The sequence below is a fragment of the Arabidopsis thaliana genome, chromosome 5 (assembly GCF_000001735.4).
Source record: "Arabidopsis thaliana chromosome 5, partial sequence".
NCBI lineage: Eukaryota > Viridiplantae > Streptophyta > Magnoliopsida > Brassicales > Brassicaceae > Arabidopsis > Arabidopsis thaliana.
The window spans coordinates 1,265,882-1,291,499 of record NC_003076.8 but is presented as its reverse complement, the minus strand read 5'-3'; the positions used below and the strand labels follow the sequence as shown (position 1 = coordinate 1,291,499).

General features: G+C 36.4%; 7 protein-coding genes and 1 non-coding gene across 13 annotated transcripts; 3 read left to right on the top strand and 5 right to left on the bottom strand.

Annotated features, from left to right (window-relative positions):
* Window positions 1-395: 395 nt before the first annotated feature.
* Window positions 396-1,615, top strand: AT5G04520 (3-oxoacyl-acyl-carrier synthase-like protein (Protein of unknown function DUF455)). Its single transcript, NM_120534.2, has 3 exons — window positions 396-730; window positions 831-1,061; window positions 1,138-1,615. Exons 1-3 carry the CDS (start codon window positions 437-439, stop codon window positions 1,486-1,488), a joined length of 876 nt encoding a protein of 291 aa, NP_196072.1. The 5' UTR covers window positions 396-436; the 3' UTR covers window positions 1,489-1,615.
* On the bottom strand, window positions 1,592-4,657 carry PDK1 (3'-phosphoinositide-dependent protein kinase 1). 3 transcript variants are annotated; one of them, NM_120533.5, is made up of 11 exons: window positions 4,095-4,655; window positions 3,777-3,957; window positions 3,632-3,684; window positions 3,444-3,545; window positions 3,259-3,367; window positions 3,067-3,145; window positions 2,803-2,968; window positions 2,594-2,728; window positions 2,327-2,499; window positions 1,988-2,210; window positions 1,592-1,902 (listed from the first exon to the last, which is right to left on the bottom strand). In NM_120533.5, the coding sequence occupies exons 1-11, from the start codon at window positions 4,263-4,265 to the stop codon at window positions 1,819-1,821; spliced, it is 1,476 nt and encodes a 491-aa protein (NP_568138.1). In that variant the 5' UTR covers window positions 4,266-4,655; the 3' UTR covers window positions 1,592-1,818. The 3 variants fall into 3 exon arrangements, with proteins under 3 accessions (NP_568138.1, NP_974730.1, NP_001330324.1); NM_203001.4 differs by having other exon boundaries at window positions 1,593-1,902; window positions 1,988-2,499; window positions 4,095-4,657; NM_001342779.1 differs by having other exon boundaries at window positions 1,593-1,902; window positions 1,988-2,499; window positions 2,594-2,968; window positions 4,095-4,654.
* Window positions 4,658-5,125: 468 nt separating this feature from the next.
* On the bottom strand, window positions 5,126-8,122 carry AT5G04500 (glycosyltransferase family protein 47). Its single transcript, NM_120532.3, has 4 exons — window positions 7,579-8,122; window positions 7,357-7,479; window positions 7,106-7,273; window positions 5,126-7,033 (listed from the first exon to the last, which is right to left on the bottom strand). The coding sequence occupies exons 1-4, from the start codon at window positions 7,894-7,896 to the stop codon at window positions 5,345-5,347; spliced, it is 2,298 nt and encodes a 765-aa protein (NP_196070.2). The 5' UTR covers window positions 7,897-8,122; the 3' UTR covers window positions 5,126-5,344.
* Window positions 8,123-9,753: 1,631 nt separating this feature from the next.
* VTE5 (phytol kinase 1 VTE5) lies at window positions 9,754-11,923 on the bottom strand. 2 transcript variants are annotated; one of them, NM_120531.3, is made up of 6 exons: window positions 11,337-11,923; window positions 10,857-10,924; window positions 10,635-10,766; window positions 10,435-10,550; window positions 10,222-10,336; window positions 9,754-10,099 (listed from the first exon to the last, which is right to left on the bottom strand). In NM_120531.3, exons 1-6 carry the CDS (start codon window positions 11,631-11,633, stop codon window positions 9,913-9,915), a joined length of 915 nt encoding a protein of 304 aa, NP_196069.1. In that variant the 5' UTR covers window positions 11,634-11,923; the 3' UTR covers window positions 9,754-9,912. The 2 variants fall into 2 exon arrangements, with proteins under 2 accessions (NP_196069.1, NP_001330248.1); NM_001342778.1 differs by having other exon boundaries at window positions 9,813-10,336; window positions 11,337-11,848.
* Window positions 11,924-13,397: 1,474 nt separating this feature from the next.
* AT5G04480 (UDP-Glycosyltransferase superfamily protein) lies at window positions 13,398-19,995 on the top strand. 2 transcript variants are annotated; one of them, NM_120530.3, is made up of 14 exons: window positions 13,398-14,216; window positions 15,119-15,205; window positions 15,400-15,503; window positions 15,642-15,692; window positions 15,869-16,040; window positions 16,133-16,453; window positions 16,822-17,025; window positions 17,103-17,609; window positions 17,730-17,939; window positions 18,042-18,230; window positions 18,414-18,586; window positions 18,821-18,973; window positions 19,054-19,135; window positions 19,225-19,995. In NM_120530.3, the coding sequence occupies exons 1-14, from the start codon at window positions 13,707-13,709 to the stop codon at window positions 19,612-19,614; spliced, it is 3,153 nt and encodes a 1,050-aa protein (NP_568137.1). In that variant the 5' UTR covers window positions 13,398-13,706; the 3' UTR covers window positions 19,615-19,995. The 2 variants fall into 2 exon arrangements, with proteins under 2 accessions (NP_568137.1, NP_001190226.1); NM_001203297.1 differs by having other exon boundaries at window positions 13,554-14,216; window positions 15,119-15,160; window positions 19,225-19,982.
* A 75-nt stretch (window positions 19,996-20,070) lies between these two features.
* On the bottom strand, window positions 20,071-20,993 carry AT5G00335. 2 transcript variants are annotated; one of them, NR_144123.1, is made up of 2 exons: window positions 20,474-20,820; window positions 20,160-20,330 (listed from the first exon to the last, which is right to left on the bottom strand). It is a non-coding gene; the product is annotated as an uncharacterized misc_RNA (transcript). The 2 variants fall into 2 exon arrangements; NR_144122.1 differs by having other exon boundaries at window positions 20,071-20,993.
* A 3,090-nt stretch (window positions 20,994-24,083) lies between these two features.
* SIM (cyclin-dependent protein kinase inhibitor) lies at window positions 24,084-24,875 on the top strand. The gene has a single exon (NM_120529.3). The coding sequence runs from the start codon at window positions 24,224-24,226 to the stop codon at window positions 24,605-24,607; it is 384 nt and encodes a 127-aa protein (NP_196067.1). The 5' UTR covers window positions 24,084-24,223; the 3' UTR covers window positions 24,608-24,875.
* Window positions 24,143-24,480, bottom strand: AT5G04475 (uncharacterized protein; the record flags this gene model as incomplete). Its single annotated transcript, NM_001342777.1, has 2 exons — window positions 24,143-24,153; window positions 24,243-24,480. 2 exons carry the CDS (start codon window positions 24,478-24,480, stop codon window positions 24,143-24,145), a joined length of 249 nt encoding a protein of 82 aa, NP_001330593.1.
* Window positions 24,876-25,618: the final 743 nt, after the last annotated feature.

Below are 25,618 nucleotides of genomic sequence, written 5' to 3'. Positions count from 1 at the left end.
AAAAGTAATAGAAAAAGAACATAAGCATGAATCCTCCTTGTGCTTGTCAATGTTGTTGTGTAACCTATAGGAATATATCTAAAAGAACAAAGAAAAATAATTGTTGTTTCGTTTTCGATGGCCATATACAAAGAAGAGACGTTGAGAAGAAGACAAGCCCTAATTGACAAAAAAAAAAAAAGAAGAAGACAAGCCCATGGCTTTTTTTCTCCACTAATGCATGCATGTTACAATTTGCTTGTAAAAAAAAATATACCTTATCAAATAATTCCTATTGGTAGATTAAAATGTAAAAAACCGAAGACATTTTGGTTGAGGACGAGACTTATCGACGCGCTCTATGTTGCGCGTGCTATCTACGCTCGACGTCGTTGAAATGTTTTTTTTTTTCTTTTACACATCTCGCCGCCGGGAAAAACTAGAAGGAAATATAGAGATGGATTGCGAAACCCTAATTGAATCGGCGATCAGGATTCTGAACACATCAGACCCGCACGAAAAAGCACGACTTGGCGATTCGATAGCCGTGAAATGGCTTCAAGGTGCAATCGCCGAACCCTACGATCCCACCGTCGACTTCCCCGTCCCGGACAGACCGGCTCGACTTCCGGTGAAACTGGTGTCTCCAAGTTTGATGCCGAAGCTGGGAAGAGCTGGTAGCTTACAGAGCAGGCAAGCAATTGTTCATAGTCTTGCTCATACTGAAAGTTGGGCTATTGACTTATCTTGGGTAAAAGGATTGATTTTTGAACTGTGATGATGATGATGATTATCTATCTTAAAGGTTTTGCATTTTTGCTGATTCTGGGGAATGTTTAATCAATCTGCAGGATATAATTGCTCGTTTTGGCAAGCAAGAGAAGATGCCAAGAGACTTCTTTACGGATTTTGTTCGTGTTGCTCAGGACGAAGGTCGTCACTTCACTTTGCTTGCAGCTCGGCTTGAGGAAATTGGTTCTAGTTACGGTGCATTGCCTGCTCATGACGGTCTTTGGGACTCTGCTACTGCCACATCTCACGATCTTTTGGCTCGTTTGGCTATAGAGCATTGCGTTCACGAGGTGAGAAACCATTTCAACTTCTTGTAACTTACTCTGTTTTGATTGCCTCTTAGTCACTAAAATAGTATATTTGCAGGCTAGAGGGCTTGATGTACTGCCCACAACGATATCTCGGTTTAGGAATGGAGGCGATAACGAGACAGCAGATTTACTAGAGAAAGTTGTGTACCCTGAAGAAATCACTCACTGTGCAGCTGGAGTAAAATGGTTTAAGTATCTATGTGAACGGTCCAAGGATCCTGAATTCACCATCAGCAGCAAAGAATCAGATGATAGCAATGAAGAGATAATCAACAAGTTTCATTCGGTTGTAAGGGAGCATTTCAGAGGACCGTTGAAACCGCCTTTTAATGCTGAAGCAAGAAAAGCTGCTGGCTTTGGTCCTCAATGGTATGAACCTCTTGCTGTCAAAGAGAGCAATGCCTAGCAAAATCCAACAAGTCTACTGCTTTTCTTCTTATCTTTTCACATACTTGATGTTTCAACACTGTTGTTACCAACTTACCACGGTTTTGTGAAAGGAGCACTCATGCTTGAATTCAGTATCTCATGTAACTTTAACCTTGTAATACATTTGTTTGACTTATACAAAGGATTCAAAAAGCAGTTTTTCAGTTTTGTGTCCAACTGGTCTTTTCAAGGATGCGTGAAATAGAAAAAACATATGAAGAATGGAGTTTGGTCAGTTTAAAATCTTGAAGGAAAGACAAAACACCAACGAGGAAATTAACAGAACCATTCTTCAGTGGAGTTTGTCTCAGCGGTTCTGAAGAGTCTCGATTGCCTTTTTCCACACTGAAGCTCTCTGTTTTGCGTCTTCAAATGATAAAACCTTCTTTGGCTGCACAAATGCAAGAAGAGGTCACAATTTCAGTTTCATCATCTTTGATCTTTGGTGGATAGAAGAATAGGGAAATGATGAGTACCGTGCAAATCTTGAAATGTGAAGGGCTAGTGACTACAACGTTGAGGTCATTCGAGTTATCAGACCATATAATGTTTCCTTTCACAACTAGTTTTGACGGGTCGACATAGATCAGCTTGGGTTTGTTGGTGAGTATTAGCTGCACCTTCTTGCTCGTTATTTTCTGAAGCTTCTTCACCGCTGATATCATCAGAACCGATTCTCCTGGCTCTAAAAACTGTTGCCTGTTTATCAAATATTCACAAGAAAAAAATTAGCAGATTGTCTAACTGAAGTATAGTTTTAGGAGCTTTGAACAAGGTTGCTGCCCAGAAAACAAATGAAGCTTAAATGCCCCCACCATCTTGAATCAAAAGAGTCTATTGAAGCAAGTCGAGTTATGGAACCCGATGATTCAGAAGATGTAGGAGGAGCACTGTGCCCCTCGTTCTGTGTGGCTAAAGAATCTCCAATATGTGTCAGGTTCCATGGAGAACCATGTGTGTCATCCCTCTCGGGAGATGCTGTCTGAGACTGCATCAGATGTAAAAAAATTGACTTAATAACCGAGTAAAACAATAATGATAATAAAGGGCCTCATAATTCCAAAGTACATGAGGAGACATACCGCAGGATCTGGAGCTAGTTTTGGAGGAGTCTGGGACCTTAGATTCTTCCAGTCAACTCCATTAAAGAAAGGATGTCTCTTAAGAGCAACATAACCTTCTGAGCCAGCACCTGGCCTTCTGCTTGGCTCGGTATCCTGAGAGAATCGCACATTTAAAGAGTTACTGCCATATCATTTGATTGGTGACAACGGCTTTTGATGCATCTTACCAGCAACCGGTCGATGAGGTCTCTTGCTGCTTCTGAAAAATGATTTGGGAACTTTATATCTCTGGCTATAATTCTTTGGAAAATCAGCCATTCACTTGCATCTTTAAATGGGGAAGTCCCCGAAAGCATCTGATAGAGAGTGCAGCCGAGAGCCCAAAGATCATTCCTGGTGTTCCACAGAGTACCAAAGAAATTGTACAAAGTAAGAGAGGCATCGCAATCCACAAAACCAAAACGCAAATTACAGAAACAGAAAACTCTTACCCGAAAGTTGCGGGAGAGGAGTTGAGAACTTCTGGAGGAACATATGCAGCAGTCCCGACAAAAGTGCACGCCTTATCGTCTGTATACGTCACCAGTTTTACAGAGACAGGCTTAAAGCAGAATCTGACAATAATTATTGATAAGACCTTAAAGCTCAGAGATACCAGAAAGGATTATGGACGGTCATGTTACCAGAAGCTGCATTAGGTAGAACTGTGATCTGGCTATCCTGCATCGGCTTTACACTTCCAAAATCCGCAATCTTAATGTGTCCATCTGAAGTCAGCAACAGATTCTCCGGCTACCATTTCAAGAAAAACACTTAGCACAGCTATTGTTAAGACCATAAAAGAGAAGCTATTCGAAAGAGAAACTACCTTAATATCTCGATGAATCAGTCCCATACTATGTATATACTCAAGAGCATCCACAACTTCTGCAGTGTAGAACCGAGCTTCATCCTCCGATAGCCGACCTTTCTGCACAAAAAAAGGAACCATGATGTTATGTCAAATTCCGACAACATTGAATGAATCAATCTCCCAAGATTCAGCGATCATCTTACTCTGGTTATTTGGTCGAAAAGCTCGCCACCCTCACAAGATTCAAGTGCCATATCTACCAAAAGCATACCGAGCAGAAATAAGAAAAATCAATCAACTACAGAATGTTCAAGCACAGGAATGTTCATTAGAATTAGAAATACCTACATAGTGAGGATGTGTCTTGAAACGTGAAGTAAAGTTTAATGATCCCAGGATGTTCAAGTTGATCAAGAACAATCCTTTCCAATTTCACATAAGCAGTTTTATTCTCCTTGGTGATAAACTTTTTGTCCATAATCTTTAAAGCATACACAGTTCCAGTTTCCTTCTTCTTTGCCCTAACAACCTAATATGAATCACCCACAGGTCAAAAACCAATCCTTTCCAATATCAACACCACATTGCAACAAAAAAATCAACCAGAGAATCGAGCTGGGTTCATGAATCAAAGCCACAATAGAAAATAGTAATGAAAATAGAAACCTTAGAGTAAGAACCAACACCATAGATCTTGCCAAATTCGAAATCATGGCTGGTGAAATTTTCTTGAGGAGCTTTAAAGGAGAAGCTTTTGCTTCTAGAAACATTAGCACCGTTGGATGAGTTCCCTTGAAGAACAAGCTTTGAATCAAATTCTTTCTCCATTGCCAACATTTCCCTTTTCTTCTAAATCTCGATGCGACCCATTTAGATTAATCAATCTCAGAATCAAACCCAGCGAGAGGGAGAACAAAGAAGACAATTTTCAAATAAAAATAATCAGAGAACCGTTGGATCTGTTGGCGACGATGGAGGGTGGTGGTGGTGGGTTCCGATTTCGAAATTCTCGAATCAAAAAGCGATAAAATCTCGATTGAAGAAAAAGGAAGAATATTGGGAAGAGAGAGCAGAGATATATGAGGGAATTTGTTTGGATCAAAGAGATAGAGAGAGAGATGTGACACTTCTCTTTCTTCTTCACTTGGTAGAGTTTTTGTTTTTGTTGCAAATTTTGGATCTTTGGCTCTTTGCAATGATTCGTTCGATTCAATAACCAATGCTCTCACTCATTACTAGGCTTAGGCTTAAATTTAGATTCATTCCAAAATACAATAAATAATTATGGATGATTATATATTTTTATATTTCGTTAATGTGCAATTATGGTTCTATACTACTAGTAGTCTAGTAGATATAGCATTCTGGTTTGTTGAGTACATATTGTTAAATGTTTAATTCTGGTTTGTGCTAGTACATATTGTGTGGTTTGTTCTGTGTGTTCTTCACAATTTGCGTTGAATTTCTACTCTTTTTTGGTGTTTCAAAGTAGGACTGTGTTCTAGTATTGTATAACACACAAACGGTCATTAAACAAGTTCAGCCCAATACAAGTCGTCCTTTAGCCCAAACTGCAATTCAGCCCAGTACTGTTATTGAATGAATACTGTAATGACAGCCCCAAACTTTGAAAAATATGTCAAACTTGACCTTTAAATTTATGATTGAACATACGTAAACGAAATATTTGCTCCTAAGAAAATATTAACGAAAATCAGAAATCGTTGTCCATTCACCATTTTCTAAAATATCTAACAATACGAAAGAGAAATTAAAAAAAAAAGAAGAAGAAGAAGAAGAAGAAGCTAAAGTTACATTTTGAACCTACAACAAAAAATATATCAAGAAAGAGCTGTGGCTTAATTTTTGTTTTTTTTGAAGAACTACTTACTTGCCCTACAAGTAACTCTACTGATCTACAAATCCCACCCGTCTTTTCTCCCACCAAATTCCCATCTTCGATCAACCAAACTTCCATACAAATCCGAGAATCGCCGGAGACACTTACTTCTCTTTCTGTAATGTTGGTTCGTGTTTCCACTAATCGCTACACCGGAAAATTTCGAAGTGTCAATTGTAACCAAAGACGGTCTCACATACTCCACAGCCTTTCCTGATCCACTAGCATTCGCGTACAGGAAATTCAGTAAAATGTCTTCGCAATTAAACTGCTCGTCCACAAATACCCGACCAAGTTTCGCTTTATCTGATTGATACATATCAAAGGCAAAGCGAACGTCCATAAACGCTGCACCCGTGAGAATCATATTGTATCCTTTATGACTTCTTGCAAACTTCTCTGCGCTATAAGTCATGGTTTGATCAACAAAACGCGGGTAGAATCCGACCAGTCTCTCTGGATGCTCCCGCCAAACTCTAAACCCTTTTTCAATGTCATCACAAGGCATCATTATATCGTCGTCAAGCTCAAGAACGGCTCGGGTTTTAATCAGCGGATCGATCTCGAATCTGTTGTTCAGAGAATTCTGTTTCTGGACTCTGATTCTGACTGGCACCGCGGAGTCTAGCTCGGACAGGTCAGGAGGCGGTCCTTTGTTCCATATGACAACTATCTCTTTAACGGATGGACAACGAGAGTAACGCTTTACGTACATTTTCAGATTCCAGAGACGAGCATCATAAGTCATAGTTGCTAACGTAAACTGAGACAAGTGACCTTTGAATGGATAAGGCTCAACGGCTCCGCTTCCACCGTAGATGTATCTCACGCCTACACATGTGAGCAAAAGTCCTAAAATGACTATAACACCGAGCGTAAATTTCCCCATGGAGGAATTAGGCTTCACGAATCCTCTGAGAAAAGGCGGTACTCGGTTCAAGCGAGAACCAATCCGTCTTAACTTTTCTGAGAACAAACCCGCAGTTTCGAGATTCAGGAGCGCATCGGTTCTTTTCCCCGCATAGTAGTTCATACACCAGGTTGATGGAACAATGCAGTTCACAACCCCAAGCAAAAAGCCAAGTAAGATAACAACGGAAATAGCAGCTGCAAGTGAGGCATAACCAAGAATAACCCGATGAAACAGATCGCCTGAAGTTACACGGTCACCATCAACAAGACCAATGAATTCACCAGAACTTAGCTGTTTCACATCAAAATGATGCTGCCTAACCCCGTTCCAAGAATTTTTACCTTTACGCGACGCTTCCAAAGAGAAAGGGACTTCAACTTCTCTGTACTCTTCCTTGGAAAGAACCTCAATCTTAGAAACACGTATCCTTTTGCCGTAATTTTCACCACAATCTTGACCAACACGATAAAGACTCCCGTCATATAGAAACGCTCTGCCTCCGTTTCTTGCTCCAATACTTCTTTTACCATTGTAGATAGGATTCTTCTTGTGTGGCTTCCATGTCCCTAAAGGAGAGCTACTATACCAAATTTCTAGTTGTCCATTTTTCTTCGCCCCAAAACCAGTATGATCTGATCCGATTAGCCAATAGATTCCTTCATGATGGACTATGGTCGAATCAACAAGAGGCTTTTTCAAGATAACTTTCTCCAGCTTCCAACTTAATGGAAAGTTAACAGCACGGTAGAGATTAAGCTGTCCAATCTCATTACTCTCGGGCATCATGTATATCTTTTGAATAAAAAAGAGTTAGAGAAATGCATGATCTAAAACTATGTCATTGTAGGTAACTGATAAACTTACTTCTCCGTTGTAATTGAAGACGAATGGAAAAGACAAGTGCCAAGCTTCATCCAAAGCTATACCAAGAGGTTCCCAAGTAGCTCCTTTATCAATACTTTTAGCAGCTCCTATATCCCCTTGCATTGTAATGGGGCTTTTAGTTTCGAAGAAGAGGTAAAGAGTATCACCCTGTTTAATGACCACAAATCACCCAAATTCAGAGATTTCAGAAGAGAAACAGAGCAAAAAAGAGAGATCAGACTTGAACATACCTGTACATAAAGAAAAGGATCAGCTAGAAAGTTGCTTGGAAGACCAGAATTGGTGAAGGAGGCACATGTTATTACTGGATTAGTCACAGGCCATGCTCCACTCTCGTTTCTCCATACATTTCTCTGTTTTGATTGAAAAAAATTCATGAACCCGAGATCAAACAATTACCTGTGATCTAAGGAAAAAAAACAGACCTAAAATAAAAAAATTGAGAAACTCACGGTTTCGATTGGTTTGAGAGAGAAGGGAGAATCTCCATAGAAAACACCAATGGACCATGAACCTTCATTGTCCTCTCTGCAACCTAAGGAAGACGACGATACATGATCCGTACGACCGATATGCGGCGGAAACACGAACCACGCGTACGTCGCAGCCACGAAAGCGTAAAATCCAAAACAGGAAGCGAAGAACAGAAAACGCCTCCCGACGCCGTAATTTGAGATATATTTGTAACGGTGGTGATGATTGTGACCAGAAGCAGCAACGTTCTTCTGCGAGCTGATTGTTCCGGTGTTATCCGTCGTCTCTTCCATCATCAGAAAACGAATTTTTCTTCCTCCTCTCGGCGGCGAAACCGTGTAATTATCGCCGTACAAAATTTATTCTTTTCCTAATTTTTTTTTTTTTGTTAATTACGAATTCAAAAATTTACTAATTAAATTCCTTAATTACAAAATATTTTGTATTCTCTACTTAATTTATATCGATTGTTTCCATTTAAGGTTAGAGAGAGAGATCTCATTCTCGCTGCGTTGCAGAGGAATTATAAAGGTGACGAGTGTTTAATGCAGAGAAGCGGAAACGTTACTTGGCATGTTTGTCTATTTTACTAAAGTACCCCTTTTGAATTGCTTTTTGAGTGACACGTTTAAACCTACCGCTCCACGCGTGTAAACCAGAACCGGCCGCTTCGGATTACGTCAGTATTTGTCCGGTTTAATTCTATATGTCCTTCACCGCAATTTTTTGGATACATGCGAACTACAAAAAAAAGTAAGTACTACAAATTAATAAGTACATTGGATACTATCAAATACGCATTTAATTTAGGGGACGTACGTTTTCTAAGTCTTCAAATTAAGGTTTTTTTGTTCAAAAGATTCAAATTAAAGTTGGGCATAGAATATATAGGTCGTGTGATCTGTTTTTGTATCCGATCTAAAAATAGAATGGTAGATGTTGATGATCTATTTATATCATTTTGTTTTATTTTTGTCAAGAAACTTTTCATATTCACAGTAAAATTATAGTGCCATGTGAAAAGGAGTTAACATTGTTGGTGTAAGTCTATATACACTATCGTCTTTCTTTTCTTTCATAGTTAATATTTCCATTTCTAAATTTGATCACGAGTATATATAGCAAGAAATCCAAAAATTGCAATTAGAATACAAAAATATGAAAAATTCTTATCAATTAGAGCGTTTACAGAATAAAAGTCTTCAAAACTTTTCAAGTAACAATTCACACTACAATAGTAAAGATTACCCAAAAAAATAAAATAAAAACTGTTTTATTAAATCTGCTAGGCTCCTACATACCCCCTAAATGGTTTCTTTACAGATGTAGTTTTCTCTCTAGATGTTAGAATCGTATTTACCGAAATGGCAATATGTCAATCGGATATAATTGTGTATCTGTGAATGACTCAGATACTATATTAAGGGGGATTCCCTTAATAGTAATTATGTTCCAACATGGAAACACAAACTTTTTGAATTTTGAAATTATTGAATTCATCTTTTCGTAAAATATCTTTGCTTTTTACTGTCTTCATGACTTAATAATTGAAATCAGATGCACCCAATATTGATCAATTTTCGGAAGAAACTTGAATCCTGGATTCCATCACGAATTCAAATCAATTGTTAGGTAACAACAAAATAGTTCAAAAGACAGATTTTCTTTCTCATAGACTGGGTTCATTGATTTGGACACAAATACAGAGTTGCCCATTTTAGATGTCATGCACAATAGAGAATATTTTGAGTTTTCGACGAAGTTTCCTAACATTTGTAATGTAGTATTTCTTAAATGAAAAAAAAAAGAAAAAAAAAAAAAGAGAAAAAGTATTTCTTAAATGTTTTTTTTAGTGAAAACATTTACAAAATATCGTAAATTGTCAACAATGCTTCAATGCTAACCTCTCGTGAATCTCAAAGTCATAATAGTTGTTGTTAGGTATCTTTTTCTTGATTTGAATACATTACATTGATAGCACTATAGTTTAACTATACCTATATATTTTCTAGGAAATTCACATCACCCATATAGTTTCTAGCTAACACTATGTTTTCAAAACATCATACTAAATGTCCTATAATCTTTTTGGTGTTCCATTTTGCTTTCTATGTATCGAACACTACTACTAAGTATAGTATACTAACCCGAAACAAGATTAGCTATGAATATTTGAATCATTATGTAAATGGCAGAGGTCAGAGACTCGGAGGTAAAATCTATGCAACTAGTACCGTAATCGTGGAAACATTTGTAAGGTCGGATTCATTAAAAAAATACGTATATACACATTCGGTTTATGAGGGATTAATCTAATATCCGAAACTTAAATAAGCAGCTAAAATAGTAGCCAGAGGAACCGAAATATTGTCGTCTAATTGATCGGTGATGGGTAGCGACTCGACTACCGTGGCGACCATTGAGACCATTGCTACTCTCTGCAAGGTCGTTTCCCAGTTCATGTGAAGGTACCCAAGGCTTGAGTAATAGTAAAGTAATCTGCAAAATTACAAAAGAAAACGGTTAGGTTTAGTAGCAAACTCATCTCAGTTCTTAAGACTTGTTCGTCGTCAAGAAGGAGACATTTTGATGATTAATAGTGGGATTGGTAATATTTTTACGCGATGGAGATGAAGAAGCCGAAGATGAACATGGAGATGCTTCCTGCCCAACTCTTTCTTGGGTTGTAAGGTATCTTAGTTGACCCAAACTTACGTCCCATTATATCAGCTATTCCTACATAGACATATTGATGCAGCACTTAGTTAGTACATTTATGCGCATTTTGTAAATTGTAGTAATAGTTATACAGTAGTACTTGACAGAAAATTTACCATCGCCACCACACATCATTGCTAACGAGATCATACCGATAGGAGACTCTCTCCAGAAGAAAACCGCAGAGAAAAGAAGAGCTAGAACGTAGAACAAAGGACCTTTAAGCAACTCTCTGTGATGGTTGGAAAACAAGAAATGTGTAATCAGATTGTTGAAAAATCATATCAAAGTTGGAAAAAAAAACTAGACAACTTACTCTGCTCTCCCTTCTCTTGTGACGGATTTGATTAGCATCGAATTTGGGGAAATGGATAGTCCGTTAATAACAAGCCTTAAGCCATTCACTAACGGAACAAAAGCAGCAAAGTATCGAGCCTCGGTCGATCCGCTAAACTTAAAGATGAGTAAAAAGAAATCAGAATGCTATACATGTTTAAAAGGTACAGAGAGATTTACAAACATAGAGAGAAAGCAATACCTGAAGATTGGCCACGCAAGTACGAAAAGCAGACCTGAGAGTATATGCACAAGCTTTCTGCTCAAACTCTGCTCACCATAAAACAATCAAAGTTATTGTTTCTTCCTTTTCTTACTTTGTTAACACAAAGGAACGGTATATGTTTTTAGCGGTAGGCGATTACGGATAGTTAAAAGGGAGGTTAGGAAAAGTGGTAACATATAAAGCGGTAAATATTTTTGGACCACTTTGTTCTTGTCCGCTTTACCGATTGGTCATGATAAAGTGGTATACTGCTTACTAAGGTGTTACCAATTCTTATAAAAATTCAGAATGAAAAAACTAATTCACAACAAAATTTCCTAGGCTTATCATTGTTTCTAATGAGTACTACTGCAAACACAACTTGAGAAACTTCTTTCAACATATAGTGGTGTTCGAATAAAACTGGAATTGTAAACGGAGAAATTGTGTGGATAACTAAAACGATTATTAAGAGACCTGTTGAATGACGTTTCGCTTGGTGAGACTCTCGAAGCTTAAGACAAGCGCGTATGCTCCACCAAGCACTGCCACGGTGGCTCCGACGTCATGCAACAGCGAATTCGTCGCAACTGCTGAAGAGATCAGAGAACGACGAGCACGTAACTGAGTAGCAGAGCCCATTCCGGTCAAACCAATGAAACAAGGAGAAGAAATCAAGAAGCCAGGAGAACAGAACCGGTGAGTCGTCAAAGAGTTGTTCCCGAACCGACACAACTGATGATTGATCGGAGATAGAGGTAAGGTTGCTGCCATGGACGGAGGGAACTGAGTTTGGAGGAGGAGGAAGAAGAAGAAGAAGAAGAGAATCTTGACAAGTCAATAAGATAAGGAAAATGATATTTTGTAATTTATCTTTTTTTGTTTGGGTGTTTCGTTAGTAAGAACTAAAAAGACGTAATCTATGAGGTGTCACTTTCTGATTGATCGAGAAGAATGCAAAAAATCTGCCTCACATTGTAATTTCGTCTTTCTTTATTGGGACAGTTGGTCAGTTTGTACTAACCTAGTGGTGGGAAATGGCCAATGAGCATGGCCTATTCGGGTAATTGTGTTTTTTACTTTTTTACCTTCCGTACTTTATTTTTGGGTTTATTGTAAAATCCGACCGACCCTAATTATGACGGTGAATCTATTTTTTTCTCAACCTAGTATATATTCTGAAAGCTTAGACGATCTACAATATTTTGAACTGAGAATTGATTTTTTTATTGTAAATCGTTTTTAACAATTAAATCGTTTTGAGTTTTTCTGTCACTTTATCTTTTTCACTAGTTGTAGAAGACCTAACATTTTAGTACTTAAGACCGTTACTATTCTTTTGGTCTGAAATTTTACATTGTATAAATTACCATTCTTCAACATGGTCTGAACTCTGAACTCCAATCCAAGAGAGATAAAACATCATTTTAAAAAACGGATTGACTATACTAACACTTGGATGAAATTTCCAGTTTTAAACTAGCTGTTCTCTACATTATCATAGTATATATCATAGAAAATTTGTGGAACACGACAAAACAATATATTATATGATCTCAATGGTAAAAACAGGAAAAAACTATCAAATGGACTACAAACCAACTATAAATATCCGCCTTTCAATTGTATCAAAAATTACTACCCAAGATATATTTGTAAAAACCATGTTATGTCCAGTGTATATGCAAATATGGGTGTAAATGTAAAAAGTACTGCAATTAATTTCTCAATAATTGCACGAACGAAGATAATATCTAACAAAGTAGAAAACAAAAAGAAAGAAGAAAGGAGTACAAAATCATGTATATGAGAGCTAGCTATAAATATGGACCCTCAAACATAGGCGATTGACGGAGGTACAGTATAATAGCATAATGGAGAACGAAGGGTGCGGATGATGAGGATGATGATGTGTTGTTGTTACTTAACTTCCATTTATTCTTTCATCAAATGACGTCTAATCGATTTAAATTGTCTTTGGTCATGATTTGTTTGTTCTTATACATTCTGAGTTTGAAGAAAGTTGTATGTAACTATATATGTACATGCCCCATTGAAGAGTCAAAAATAAAGTAGTCTGCTGCAATGAATAACATTGGCAGAGAATACAGATAGTTTTATTTGCATTATAAATCGGTTATACAAAATAAGTAAATAATTGCTCGTTTGTAAATATTCTGGTAAGTAACAGTTTTATGTTTTCATTTAATTTTGATTGATTCGTACTCAATCAACACGCTAGAAGTCAATGGTTTCACACTATTTTCTACTAATTTTTTCATCAAGTTTCAATTCAAAAATAAATGTAGATGAAAAATGGTTACGATAAACAACAACTATAGAGTCGAATACTCCGGTTATATCGAACCATATAGTCCAGTTAAAAATTGAAATGGCTTTGCATGACCGCATCGCCGGTTAACACTGATTATTAGATAGAGATTAGACAAATGACATAATTAGATAGAGATATACGAAAAGGATAGTGATTCCATTATCACTAATAGTGACAATTACTGCTCAAGAAAGCAAGTTGGACTTGAGTGATAAAACGCGTGAAATTATTGTCACCGTCCTAACAAAAATATATTAAATTCGAAAAATGTAAATTTAGTAGAATTATTAAAAGTTTTTGACATAAAAATTGTTCAATCTCTCCACCACTGTCTCCGCTTAACAGATTCGCTAACTCTAAAAAGTTTTACGAAAATCAAATTCTCAAATCTGAATCTCTTTCTCTCTTTCTCATGGTGAAGTTTTGTGGCACCTGAAACTGAGAGAGAAGCTTCTTCTTCTTCTTCGTATTGAAACAAACCAGTGAAGCAGAGCAGTTTTTCTTCTTTCTCCATGGTGAGAAACTCTCTTTCGCTCGAGATCGATGACAATGGCGGCGCCGGAAGAGACGGTAATCACAACGCTAACAACGTCGCCGGAAACGGAGATACTTCTTTCCATTCTATTAGAGATCGACTCCGTCTCAAGCGTAATTCGAGCGATAGGCGAGATCGATCTCACTCAGGTTTGGATCGGCCTTCATTGCGTACCCGACCTCATCACATTGGCCGATCGTTGAATCGCAAGGGCTTGCTTTCTTTGCTTAAGCCTCGTGGTACCTGTTTGCTCTACTTTCTCGTCGCGTTTACGGTTTGTGCGTTTGTCATGTCATCTCTGTTGCTTCAGAATTCGATTACTTGGCAAGGGAATGTGAAAGGAGGGCAAGTTAGAAGTCAAATTGGATTGGGGAGTACGTTGAAGTATGTTCCTGGAGGAATTGCGAGAACATTGATTGAAGGAAAAGGGCTTGATCCCTTGCGTTCAGCGGTCAGGATCGGTGTTCGTCCGCCCAGGCTAGCTCTCGTGAGTTCCTTCATTGCCTTTTTCAATATATGCATGAAAGAGACCTTTTTTAAGTGCTAGGATTGTTAGATCCACTTGAGTTTGTAAACTAGTCCGATTTAGGTTATGACTGATGGTGGTTTGAGCGCTAGTGTTGTCCACTGTGAGACAGAAAATATTGACGCCTTTCTTCTAGTACAGCTAGTGATATATATATTAGATGTTTCTATCTTTAGCACTTGGGTTCGGAGGATTTGATTGAGGAAACGGAACATTATTCATTAAGTTTGGAAGAGGAGTTTCCGAGTAGTCCTGGGTCATTGGCAATGGACTTTATAAAAGGTTTTTACTTTTGGAAGACATCTTGGCCAAGATTCCATGAGAAAGAGATCTCTTTTTAAAAAGATTTGATGTGGACCCTGGTTTATGTTCTTTTCTTATCATAGCTAAAGTAGATAACCTCCAGCAAGGTTGAACAAGTCAGTAGGATTTGATGGGATCAAAGATCTAAAACTTTGTGTTGGGTCTGAGCCAATGGAGAAACAAATAGTAGTTAGATCAACTAAACGCCCTGACTAGACATAGACAGGCTTATGGGCAAATGCCATGTGTTTCAGTTAAATGCTGCACCTTAGGGTATGCCTGTAGTGTGGAATAAGCTAAATTAACTTTGTAAAAGGCGTCAAAGAGTCTTCTGGCACATCATGCTGGAACTTGCCAGTGGAGTTTTCACGGTTACTTAGCAGTTACTTGCATTGTCAATCAGTCGTTTCAGTCTACATGTCCACATTAGCTTTGGAAAATTACCGTTGTTATGTACATCAACACTGTTTTATTTTCTCTGATCGATCTCATATAATCCTTTTTGTCTCCGTCTCCATGCACTTCCTATTCACTCATCTGTTTTATATTATGAATGACAGGTACTAGGGAATATGAAGAAAGATCCCCGAACACTAATGTTGGTCACTGTTATGAAGAATCTTCAAAAACTTGGTTATGTGTTTAAGGTGAAACTTTATGGCATTTTATGCTTGCAGCTCTAGCGTTGATGTTGAGAATTTACTCATATATACAGTATAAGCAGAATGGATGCTCTAATCTGTTAATCCACCATAAATATGCAGTAAAGTGTGGACACAAGCGTATATGTGTCTTATTTCCCGCATCTCTTAGAAAAGCTTGTGACCTTAAAAGTTGTCAGGTTTTTGCCGTAGAGAATGGTGAAGCACGCTCATTGTGGGAACAGCTAGCTGGCCATGTCAAAGTTTTGGTTTCAGAGCAGTTGGGGCACGCTGATTGGACAATGTATGTGTCCGATCAATTCTTTGAAAACGTTTTCCTGGCCATTTTCTCAAATTAGATTTCTAGGCAGATGATTCTCGGATTGCTTTTTGAAATACTTTTTTATTTCTGGATAAATTTACAGTGATTCATTTTGTGCAGTTTTGAAGGTGTTATTGCTGATTCGCTTGAAGCAAAAGAAGCCATTTCAAGGTGGGTAAATTAAGTTTGTTTAGTTGCCTGCTACCAGAGTGACCTTTTGTATTGCACACTACATTGGCTGTTGTTGCCTAAGATGTGAAGAGTAACAAGCTCTTGGGCTTCTCAAAATTTTGACAATTACTTCCGTGGCCAAGATTCTATGATAATAAAATTTTATATTTATGCAGCCTTATGCAGGAGCCATTTCGTTCAGTACCACTTATATGGATAGTTCATGAAGATATTCTTGCAAATCGGTTACCTGTTTACCAAAGGATGGGCCAGAATTCTCTTATCTCCCACTGGAGAAGTGCTTTTGCGAGAGCAGATGTGGTTGTCTTTCCACAGTTTACCCTGCCGGTAGATTCCTGTCCGCAATAAGATTACATTACCACTACAAATATACCAAATTGTGGGTTTTGTATTTGACTAAGATCTTATTATTTGTTCAGATGTTGCATAGCGTTCTTGATGATGGGAACTTCGTTGTGATTCCAGAATCTGTAGTTGATGTTTGGGCTGCGGAAAGCTACAGTGAAACCCATACAAAACAAAATCTAAGGGAAATTAACGAATTTGGTGAGGATGACGTGATCATCTTGGTGCTTGGGAGCTCCTTCTTTTATGATGAGTTTTCTTGGGATAATGCCGTGGCAATGCACATGTTGGGACCACTTTTAACACGATATGGGAGGAGAAAAGATACAAGCGGTTCCTTTAAGTTTGTTTTTCTATATGGTAATTCTACCAAAGGCCAGAGTGATGCTGTACAGGTAAGAAATATTTTTGGTAGGCTTCAATCATATCTTCCTAGATGACTAGGATAATTAGTTTCTTTAATCAATGCTATCCACAGAAGCTCATTGGTCTTGAGCTAAAAACTTTAAGTTGTGCATAACAACTTCTTCTAAATTTCTCTTAATTCAAGTTCATCTTGCTTGCTCATTTGATAGTAATTTTCTTATCATAAGGATTATATCCATGTGTATACTATATGATTTAGGCCGTGCTACTAAAAAAACACATTAAATTTGGTCAGGGAAAGAGTATCCTCAGACAATTTAATGCTACTGTGTGTGATTAGTATTGGTTGAGATTGTATACTCAAGACATAATTGTGTGTAATAATACATGAATGCAGGAGGTTGCATCGAGGCTCGGGTTGACAGAAGGCACTGTTCGGCATTTTGGTTTGAACGAGGATGTGAATAGAGTTCTACGGATGGCAGATATTCTTGTTTATGCTTCGTCCCAAGAGGAACAAAACTTTCCTCCATTAATTGTACGAGCTATGAGCTTTGGCATCCCTATCATAACACCTGACTTTCCTATCATGAAAAAATATGTGAGTACCCTGAAATTAATAATTTCGTGATTATTACCAAATATGTTGTTTGCTTAATCGTGGACCTTTAACTGCAGATGGCTGATGAAGTTCATGGAATATTTTTTCGAAGAAACGATCCTGATGCATTGTTGAAGGCTTTCTCACCCTTGATATCAGATGGAAGGCTCTCTAAATTTGCTCAAACAATTGCTTCTTCAGGAAGACTCTTAACTAAGAACTTGATGGCAACAGAATGCATTACTGGTTATGCTCGGCTTTTGGAGAACATGCTCCATTTCCCATCTGATACTTTCTTGCCAGGTTCCATTTCTCAACTTCAAGTGGCAGCATGGGAGTGGAATTTCTTCCGGAGCGAATTAGAGCAGCCAAAAAGTTTCATCTTGGACTCCGCTTATGCTTTCATTGGAAAATCTGGAATTGTTTTCCAAGTCGAAGAGAAGTTCATGGGTGTTATTGAGTCAACAAACCCTGTTGACAACAATACCCTGTTTGTTTCCGATGAGCTTCCTTCCAAATTAGACTGGGATGTTCTTGAAGAGATTGAGGGAGCTGAAGAGTATGAGAAAGTAGAATCTGAGGAGGTATCAAATTTTGCTGCCATCAGACATATTTCTAGGTTCTCCCTAGTCATTTTTCTGTGAGTCTTGTTGAGCTGCATCGGTCTGTTATATTGAATTAGCTCTTCTTCATCTGATATGTAGCTAGAGGACAGAATGGAAAGAGATGTTGAGGATTGGGAGGAAATATACCGGAATGCTCGCAAATCGGAGAAGCTCAAATTTGAGGTGAATGAACGGGATGAAGGAGAGCTAGAACGAACAGGCGAGCCTTTATGTATTTATGAGATTTACAATGGCGCTGGGGCTTGGCCCTTTCTGCATCATGGCTCTCTGTACCGTGGTTTGAGCCTGGTAAGCTTTCTCTATTGGTTTGTGATGTTCCAGTTGACAGTTTTTAAAACTTGTGCTTATTCATATTGCTGGTTTTGATTTTTGGTCATATCTTCACTATAGTCCAGCAAAGATCGAAGGCTAAGCTCAGACGACGTAGATGCAGCAGACCGATTACCTCTACTGAATGATACCTATTATCGAGATATCCTTTGTGAAATTGGAGGAATGTTTTCTGTCGCAAATAAAGTGGATAGCATTCACATGAGACCTTGGATTGGATTTCAGTCATGGCGTGCTGCTGGTAGGAAGGTAGTTCTTTAAAAGTAGTGTTGTTGATAACTAATTTACAAAGTTACAGTTTATATATATATCAGTCTATTTGAACTTATTTGAATGCTTGAGTCGATTACTTTTTGAAACCAACACGTATCCATCTTTACATCCGTTGTGTAACTTTGACACTGTTTGATGATACTTTTGTTGTGGAGACAGGTCTCGTTATCATCTAAAGCTGAAGAGTCTCTGGAAAACATTATAAAGCAAGAAACAAAGGGGGAGATTATTTACTTCTGGACAAGATTAGACATCGATGGTGATGCGTATGGAAGTAAAAATGCTCTTACATTCTGGTCTATGTGCGATATCCTTAACCAAGGAAACTGCAGGTATTCCTCCGCTCTAACTGTTGCTCCATTTATGCTGATACTGGCGAGGAAAGTATACAGTTGCATAATATTGAACTAACCCATATCTTTACTTGAGACATGCCGTACATGTAATAACCATAAGTTATGCTGATAATGGCGATTTCTCGATATGTGAATTTACTTCTCTTTAGGTATTTTGATATTCAGATAGCTGCGCTCACATTGGTTCCTCGTGTTTTGTAATTGATGCAGAACCACTTTTGAAGATGCATTCCGGCATATGTATGGGTTACCAGAACACATTGAAGCGCTTCCTCCCATGCCTGAAGATGGTCATCACTGGTCTTCTCTCCACAATTGGGTGATGCCAACTCCGTCTTTCCTCGAGTTTGTCATGTTCTCAAGGTAAATAATATTCCCACATATTCACTAAAAAAACCAGCATTTCCCTAAACTCACCGCCCCAGTTTCAACCACAATCACAGGATGTTCTCAGAGTCTCTAGATGCACTGCACAACAATCTTAACGACTCCAAAAGTTGCTCACTGGCTTCATCACTGCTCGAGGTAAAAATCTCAGATTCTTACTTCTTGACTTTGTTCTCTGATATTCACAAATATTTGATTGTTATGATTCTTTTTCCAACAATTATTAGAGAAAGCATTGTTACTGCCGGGTTCTGGAACTGTTGGTTAATGTCTGGGCATATCATAGCGGGAGAAAGATGGTGTACATAAACCCGAGAGATGGGTCACTCGAGGAACAACATCCGTTGCAGCAACGAAAAGGTTTAATGTGGGCAAAGTACTTTAACTTCACTTTACTGAAAAGCATGGATGAAGACTTAGCAGAAGCAGCAGATGATAAAGACCATCCAAGGGAAAGATGGCTATGGCCATTGACCGGAGAAGTACACTGGAAAGGCGTTTACGAGAGGGAACGTGAAGAAAGATACCGATTGAAAATGGACAAGAAGCGTAAAACTAAGGAGAAACTTTACGATAGGATAAAAAATGGTTACAAGCAGAAATCACTTGGAGGATGAAAACAGAAATCTAGTTGCCTTGAGCGAACGGATTAACTCGGGCTCAGACTCGACGAAAGTTAATTCTTTTTTGACAGGGGGAAGCAAAACACATGAGAATCACACGAAGATCATCTAAAGCAAAGATTCTCACTGTTGCCATTTCTCTGGAGATTATAGGAGAAAGTTTAGAATTAGGATTTTTTTCTTCACCACTTAAGTAAAGGTTTCCTTCGGAACTCTCTTCGTTGCTTCAATATTTGAACTTAGTAAGAAACAAAAGCATTTAAGCTCTTAGCCACTGATTTAGGTTTCTATTTTTTATCTTTCATGGTTTTTGTATATACACTATAGTTTCATTGGTTTCAGAATAAAAAGGCAATTTTGATGTTGATGCTGCATAATTTCACTCAACTTATTTTCATCATAACTCGGCCAACCTGGTCTCTCAACAATACTTCAATTATTCGAGATCATATACAGAGTAAAGAAATTACAATAATAAATTGCTTAAAAACAAACTCACTAAACCAAAGAAAAGTACAATTCTTTGTAAACTACAAGCTGTTACATCATTTTAATCATAACTATTTTAAAAATAAAATGGACTTTAGAAAAGTGAAAGCACCGTACAAATGTTGAAGATGACAAGACCCAAGACCAACAATGCCAACGACCGTCTTGATGCAGATTCACCACCACCTCCTGTTTGATTTCCATAGAGAATCTAGTGGAACCTCTCGACAAGAAAAGAAAAAAAGATGTAAATCATTACTAAAGCTTAGTACCTAATTTATCTATATCTAAACCCACAACAAAAATAAAATCTATCTATATCCCAATAATGTAGACAAAGGTGTTCGAAGACAGATGGACTCACATGCGATTTTGGGCTAGAGAGACCCTTCAACAAACCTCTTTTTTGCAATCTACTAAACAAAGAGGGACCAATAATAATTAAATCCTACAAAAACTTTAGGAAAGCTAAACCGTGCAAAGCTTCCCTTTCTCCGATGTCAACATCAAAACTGACCAAAAGAGCTAAACATTTATTAATCGTGAAATTGGATCAATCGGAATAGTAACGTAACGACTTCACAAAATTAAATGGTATGGGGACAAAAGAAAAGAATCAAGAAAAGTTGATGGGGTTTGGTTTGGTGAATGGTCCCAATCCTTTTAAAAATTTTCCCCAAATTAGTTTTTACCATTTAAGCTATATGAGAACTATAGTCTAGCTCTCTAATTCTCCCAATCACTCCGAGTTCTCGGTATTCTTTTGGTATCCTATGAAAAAGGACACCAAATGAAATCTACTTCGGAAGATTTATAAATGGAAGAAGAAAAATAAAACATATTATATATATTACTTTGTTTATGGTAGGAAGTTTTGATGTTTGTGAAGAAAGTTGGAACACAAATGTATGAGAAGATCTTATAAGCTTCAAATTTTCTTGATTATATAATTATATCGCCTCCACATGTTAACCAAATATATATCATCGAACAAAATGTTTTTGAGGTTAGTTGTTTTTATTTAAAATTCAGCTTTTTAGTTAACATATTGGATAAATATAAACATTTTGATGTAAATTTTGTCACATTCTATTTGCAAGACTGTTAATTGTAATGATATTTTATATTGGAGTTTATTTTATTTTCTTTTTTCAAAGTTAGTTTTTTTCTCTTCTTTTGGTCGTGTGTATCAATGTATAATGTATATAGGTTTGGACATTTGTATAAGAGACAATCGGATATGAAGCATAAACATCCAAGAGAGGACCATCATGATCGTTATCCACTTGGTATCGATGATCGATCGGTTACTTAATAAAAAAATAGTATTCGGAACAATTTTGGGAAAATAGCTTGATGTTATTATAAGGATACATTAATACATTATTAGGGAGACATGCACGTTACGTTTTACTTGCTTCCCTTGTCTCCATCGTACTTTACAACAAATAAAATATTAAACAAACTAATGCATACTAACTCAACCACGTATGAATTGTATAATGTATTCATGTCATGTCAACCACGTAAATATAATATGATATTGAGGATTTTCTACATCCATTCTTGTTTTTATCGAGTAGTAGCTAGCTAGTTTTTTTTGTTCATAGATCTACTCGCGTAAAACTGAAACCAAAAGTATCTTTGTGTAAATAGTTTCGCTTTCATATATCGTGTCATATTCGAAATTCTTGTCAAACCGGCACTCAATTTTAAACCTACCGGTTACGCTAATGTGTATGTGACTATGTGTTACTTAAGTATCGTATACATCATCATATACAGATTAGAAGAATATTTTTAATCTACTCTTAGATATAAGGCTAGACTGCTAGAGTAGTAATACCAAATGGTCCAAAATCTTCAACAAAAACTTACGAAAAGTTTAAATCACGAACGCTTGAGTAACAACAAACGTTTATTTTGTTGTCAACAACTAAAGTTGTTCAAAAAGATTTACCGAAAAAAAAAAAAGTTGTTCAAAAAGATTGATCGAAAAAAGTGGTCCCGAAATACCAAACCCATAAGGCCATAACATAAAAATACTGTCCAAGCATTTCTGCGTAAAGAAAATGTAAAAAAAAATATATGGTAAAAAAGAAAAATAAAACAAATTGTAATTATATATGAAAAAATAGTAATATAAATATTAAAGTAAAAATGAAAAAAAAAAAAAAAAAAAAAAAGACGGTGAGAGACTGAGAAAAAGATCAGTGAGATTGTTTCTTTTTCTGTACCTTTTTTTTTTGGGCTTTCACTGTCTGATAATGGCAGTCGCATCCATCCACAGATCAACCCTACATCACACTACATGCCTCCTCTAAATTCGACACGTGGCATTTCTTTAGATGATAGATTCTCTGTACACTAAATTACCTTAATACCTTTGTAACTAAAGTCTGGATATACACTGCATACATCATGTATAAGCTGACTTCTAGATTCAAATTTAACTATATAGTTGTTTTCTTGAAATATGATTATTGGCATGAGGAGTCTGTTGTAAGTAAATTAAAAAAAAACATGATTAAAACGAACGTGTAGATGTCGTGCGGATAAAAGTTAATATCATAGTCAATAGTATCATTAAAAGATATACCAATGGAATCTTACTTAATAAAATTATGCTACTTTCTCTGCAATGGAATCTTGGTTAATTTAAAAGAGAATAAATAAGATTAAACCGACTGCAATTATATCCCAGATCGTAGTTATAAACATATTTTAACATAATTTTGTATAATTTGACAAAATATGTATATATGTTAAATATGCATGTAATTGATACATCATGCATGTACAAAAACTCTAAAGTCTATACACATGACATGTCTCTAGTTTCCTTAGCGGTACACGACATAAATTCTAACCAACCTCTACGTTTAGATCTAGATTAAAAACTTTGAGGTAAAATTTGAATCTCTTTATATATCTGCCTCATTTTTTATATGATTTTCATTTTTCATTAATATAAACTATTTTTTTATATAAATATAAACTATCTATTATGTACTTCAACTAAACATATGCATGTTACTGGTTGATTATTTTTTCTAAACATATGCATGTTGCTACTTTTTTTTTATTTTGAACAAATGCATGTTACTACTTTAACCAAACAAATTTGCATGTAAACAGGATACCAAAAATAATATTTTGATTTCTTTTTATATCCTTCTAAAAACTAAATTATATGCGTGCATGTTAAGTCTACATTCGGATTGATAGAAGTTTGATATTTTTTAAAAAAAATATGTTCTTTGAATATTTTTGTTAAAGTAAATTAATTCTATATAGGTTCCCTCTTCCTTGATTTGATTCTTCTTTTTTAAGTGGATGTAACTCTCAATCTAAAAATATGAATATATACCCTCTTTTCTACATTTTCTTTTCTTTTATTTCATTTTGGAAAGATGACTTTTCTATCTTTCGGTATATATATAGATGCATATACTGTTTTCTCTACAGTAGAAAACAACTGAATTTTATCTTAAAAACTTATATTCTTTGCTTCCTCTTTTTTTTTTTTTTTTTGTCTAAAATATTCTTTGCTTCCTCTATTGAATTTTCTTTACTGTCTAGCTTTTTAAGCTTCATGTAACACACGTTTTTTTTATTATTGGTTCGTTAATAAAACATAACCCAATATATAAAAGATACAATTTCTTTTTACTGACATGAAAAATAGGCACTATGAATTCCTTACTTATTTCAGTAAATTTTTCGTTGTTTAAATATGCATGTAAGAAATTCCATTACATCACTATTTCCTCAAAATATATGTTTTCATTATTTTTAAAAGATTGTAAGGAAGCTTTCACTAATAGTAATGGATTAACTTGGCATGTGGCTTACTTTTATCTATCAAATGTAAATGAAGAGAAGTAGCAGTAGTGTGGATTTATTTCTATCATCGCTTATCTTTCTAATTATATTAAAGATAAACACATATACAACCAAAAAGGCATGTATGTAAAGACAGAAGCACATATATATAAGAAACCCACAAGTCCACTTCTCTAAGAAGATTTGTTCAGGCACACGCTAAAACACACAAACAAAAAAACAACTCTTCAAGAACATATACATTTAATATTTATATAAACAAAAAAGAATGGATCTTGATTTAATACAAGATCTGCCCATCTTGAATTTCCCACCAGCCATCAAGATCCGAGCCAACACCAACAGAGATGATGACGGCGGCGGCTGCACCACTCCCACTTCTTCCGACCACAAGATTCCTCCCACCACAGCCACCACTCCTCCTCCTCCACCGCAGAAACCCCGTCCACCTTCCACACCGTCGTCTCTCGGCATCAGATCTTGCAAGAGAAAGCTTATGACGTCATTGTCCAAGTATGAGATCATCGTCAACAAAGATGAGATCGAGCGGTTCTTCTCCTCTGTTTACAACCAAACGATGGCGTCATCCACCACGACGGCTATCACGGTGGCCAAGCGGCGAAGAAGTTTCCGTTCTTGTTCACGAAGATGATCAATAATTGGACGTTTCATTAAAGGTTCCATAATTTCGAATAGCTTTTTCGATTTTTATTTATTTTTATGTAATGTTTTTATCAACTTTACACGTCGACCCACTCTATAAATATACATGTGCGATCGATCGATGGAATCTTTTTTTCTTTACTAAAATTTGCTAGCTGTTTTGATAACGAATGACCAAATTCCAGTAGTTTTATTGACATCGTAAATATATTTCCAGCGAGAGGCACATGCACAAGTATGTATATCATCTTTTGGATAAAAGAAAAAACCTATATATATCGACTGATGAAAGTTGTGAAACTGAACAATGAAATCCTATAGCATTTACTTTATTTAGTGGCCAAAAAGTACATTTTCATCATTAGCTGATCGATGTACTTTCTTAATAAGGATATATGAATCTCTTGAATTGATCAATAGTTTGAATTATGAAATTTTGTGTCATGGGTTATGATGATAACTATTAATTATATAAAAGTAACAATTTCAAAACACTGAGATATCACGAACAAAAGGAGAGAAAATGAGTTGCCTTTGCAAGCAATTATTTTTGTCGGCCACGATATATTTCTATTATGTGTTACCATGTTGCGCATAATTATGGCTTCCGATCCAATTAACATAAGCATAATTATGATGGTAGCTAGTAAGAAAATTAAAACAAAATATAATCAATATGGCACCATCTTTAAGGTTATGAAAAGTTAGAAAGGTAATTATATTCAAAGTTTTGAAAATAAGTTAATCAGGTTCAAAAAAAGAAGAAGAAGTAGTTAGTCAGGTTACAACAAAGTAATAAAGTTCAAAAGAATGATAATTAACGGATGGTTTAGGTGTTGATGTGATTTGGACCATTTGGTTGATGAGATTATGTAAATAGTTGCGTGACTTACGTGTGCTTGTGTAAGAAGCCACGAGAGAGCTAATGATGCCTTGATCCAACTATTTAAATTAATACTATTATATAAACTGAATAGAAAATAGATTGTTGCTTATATTG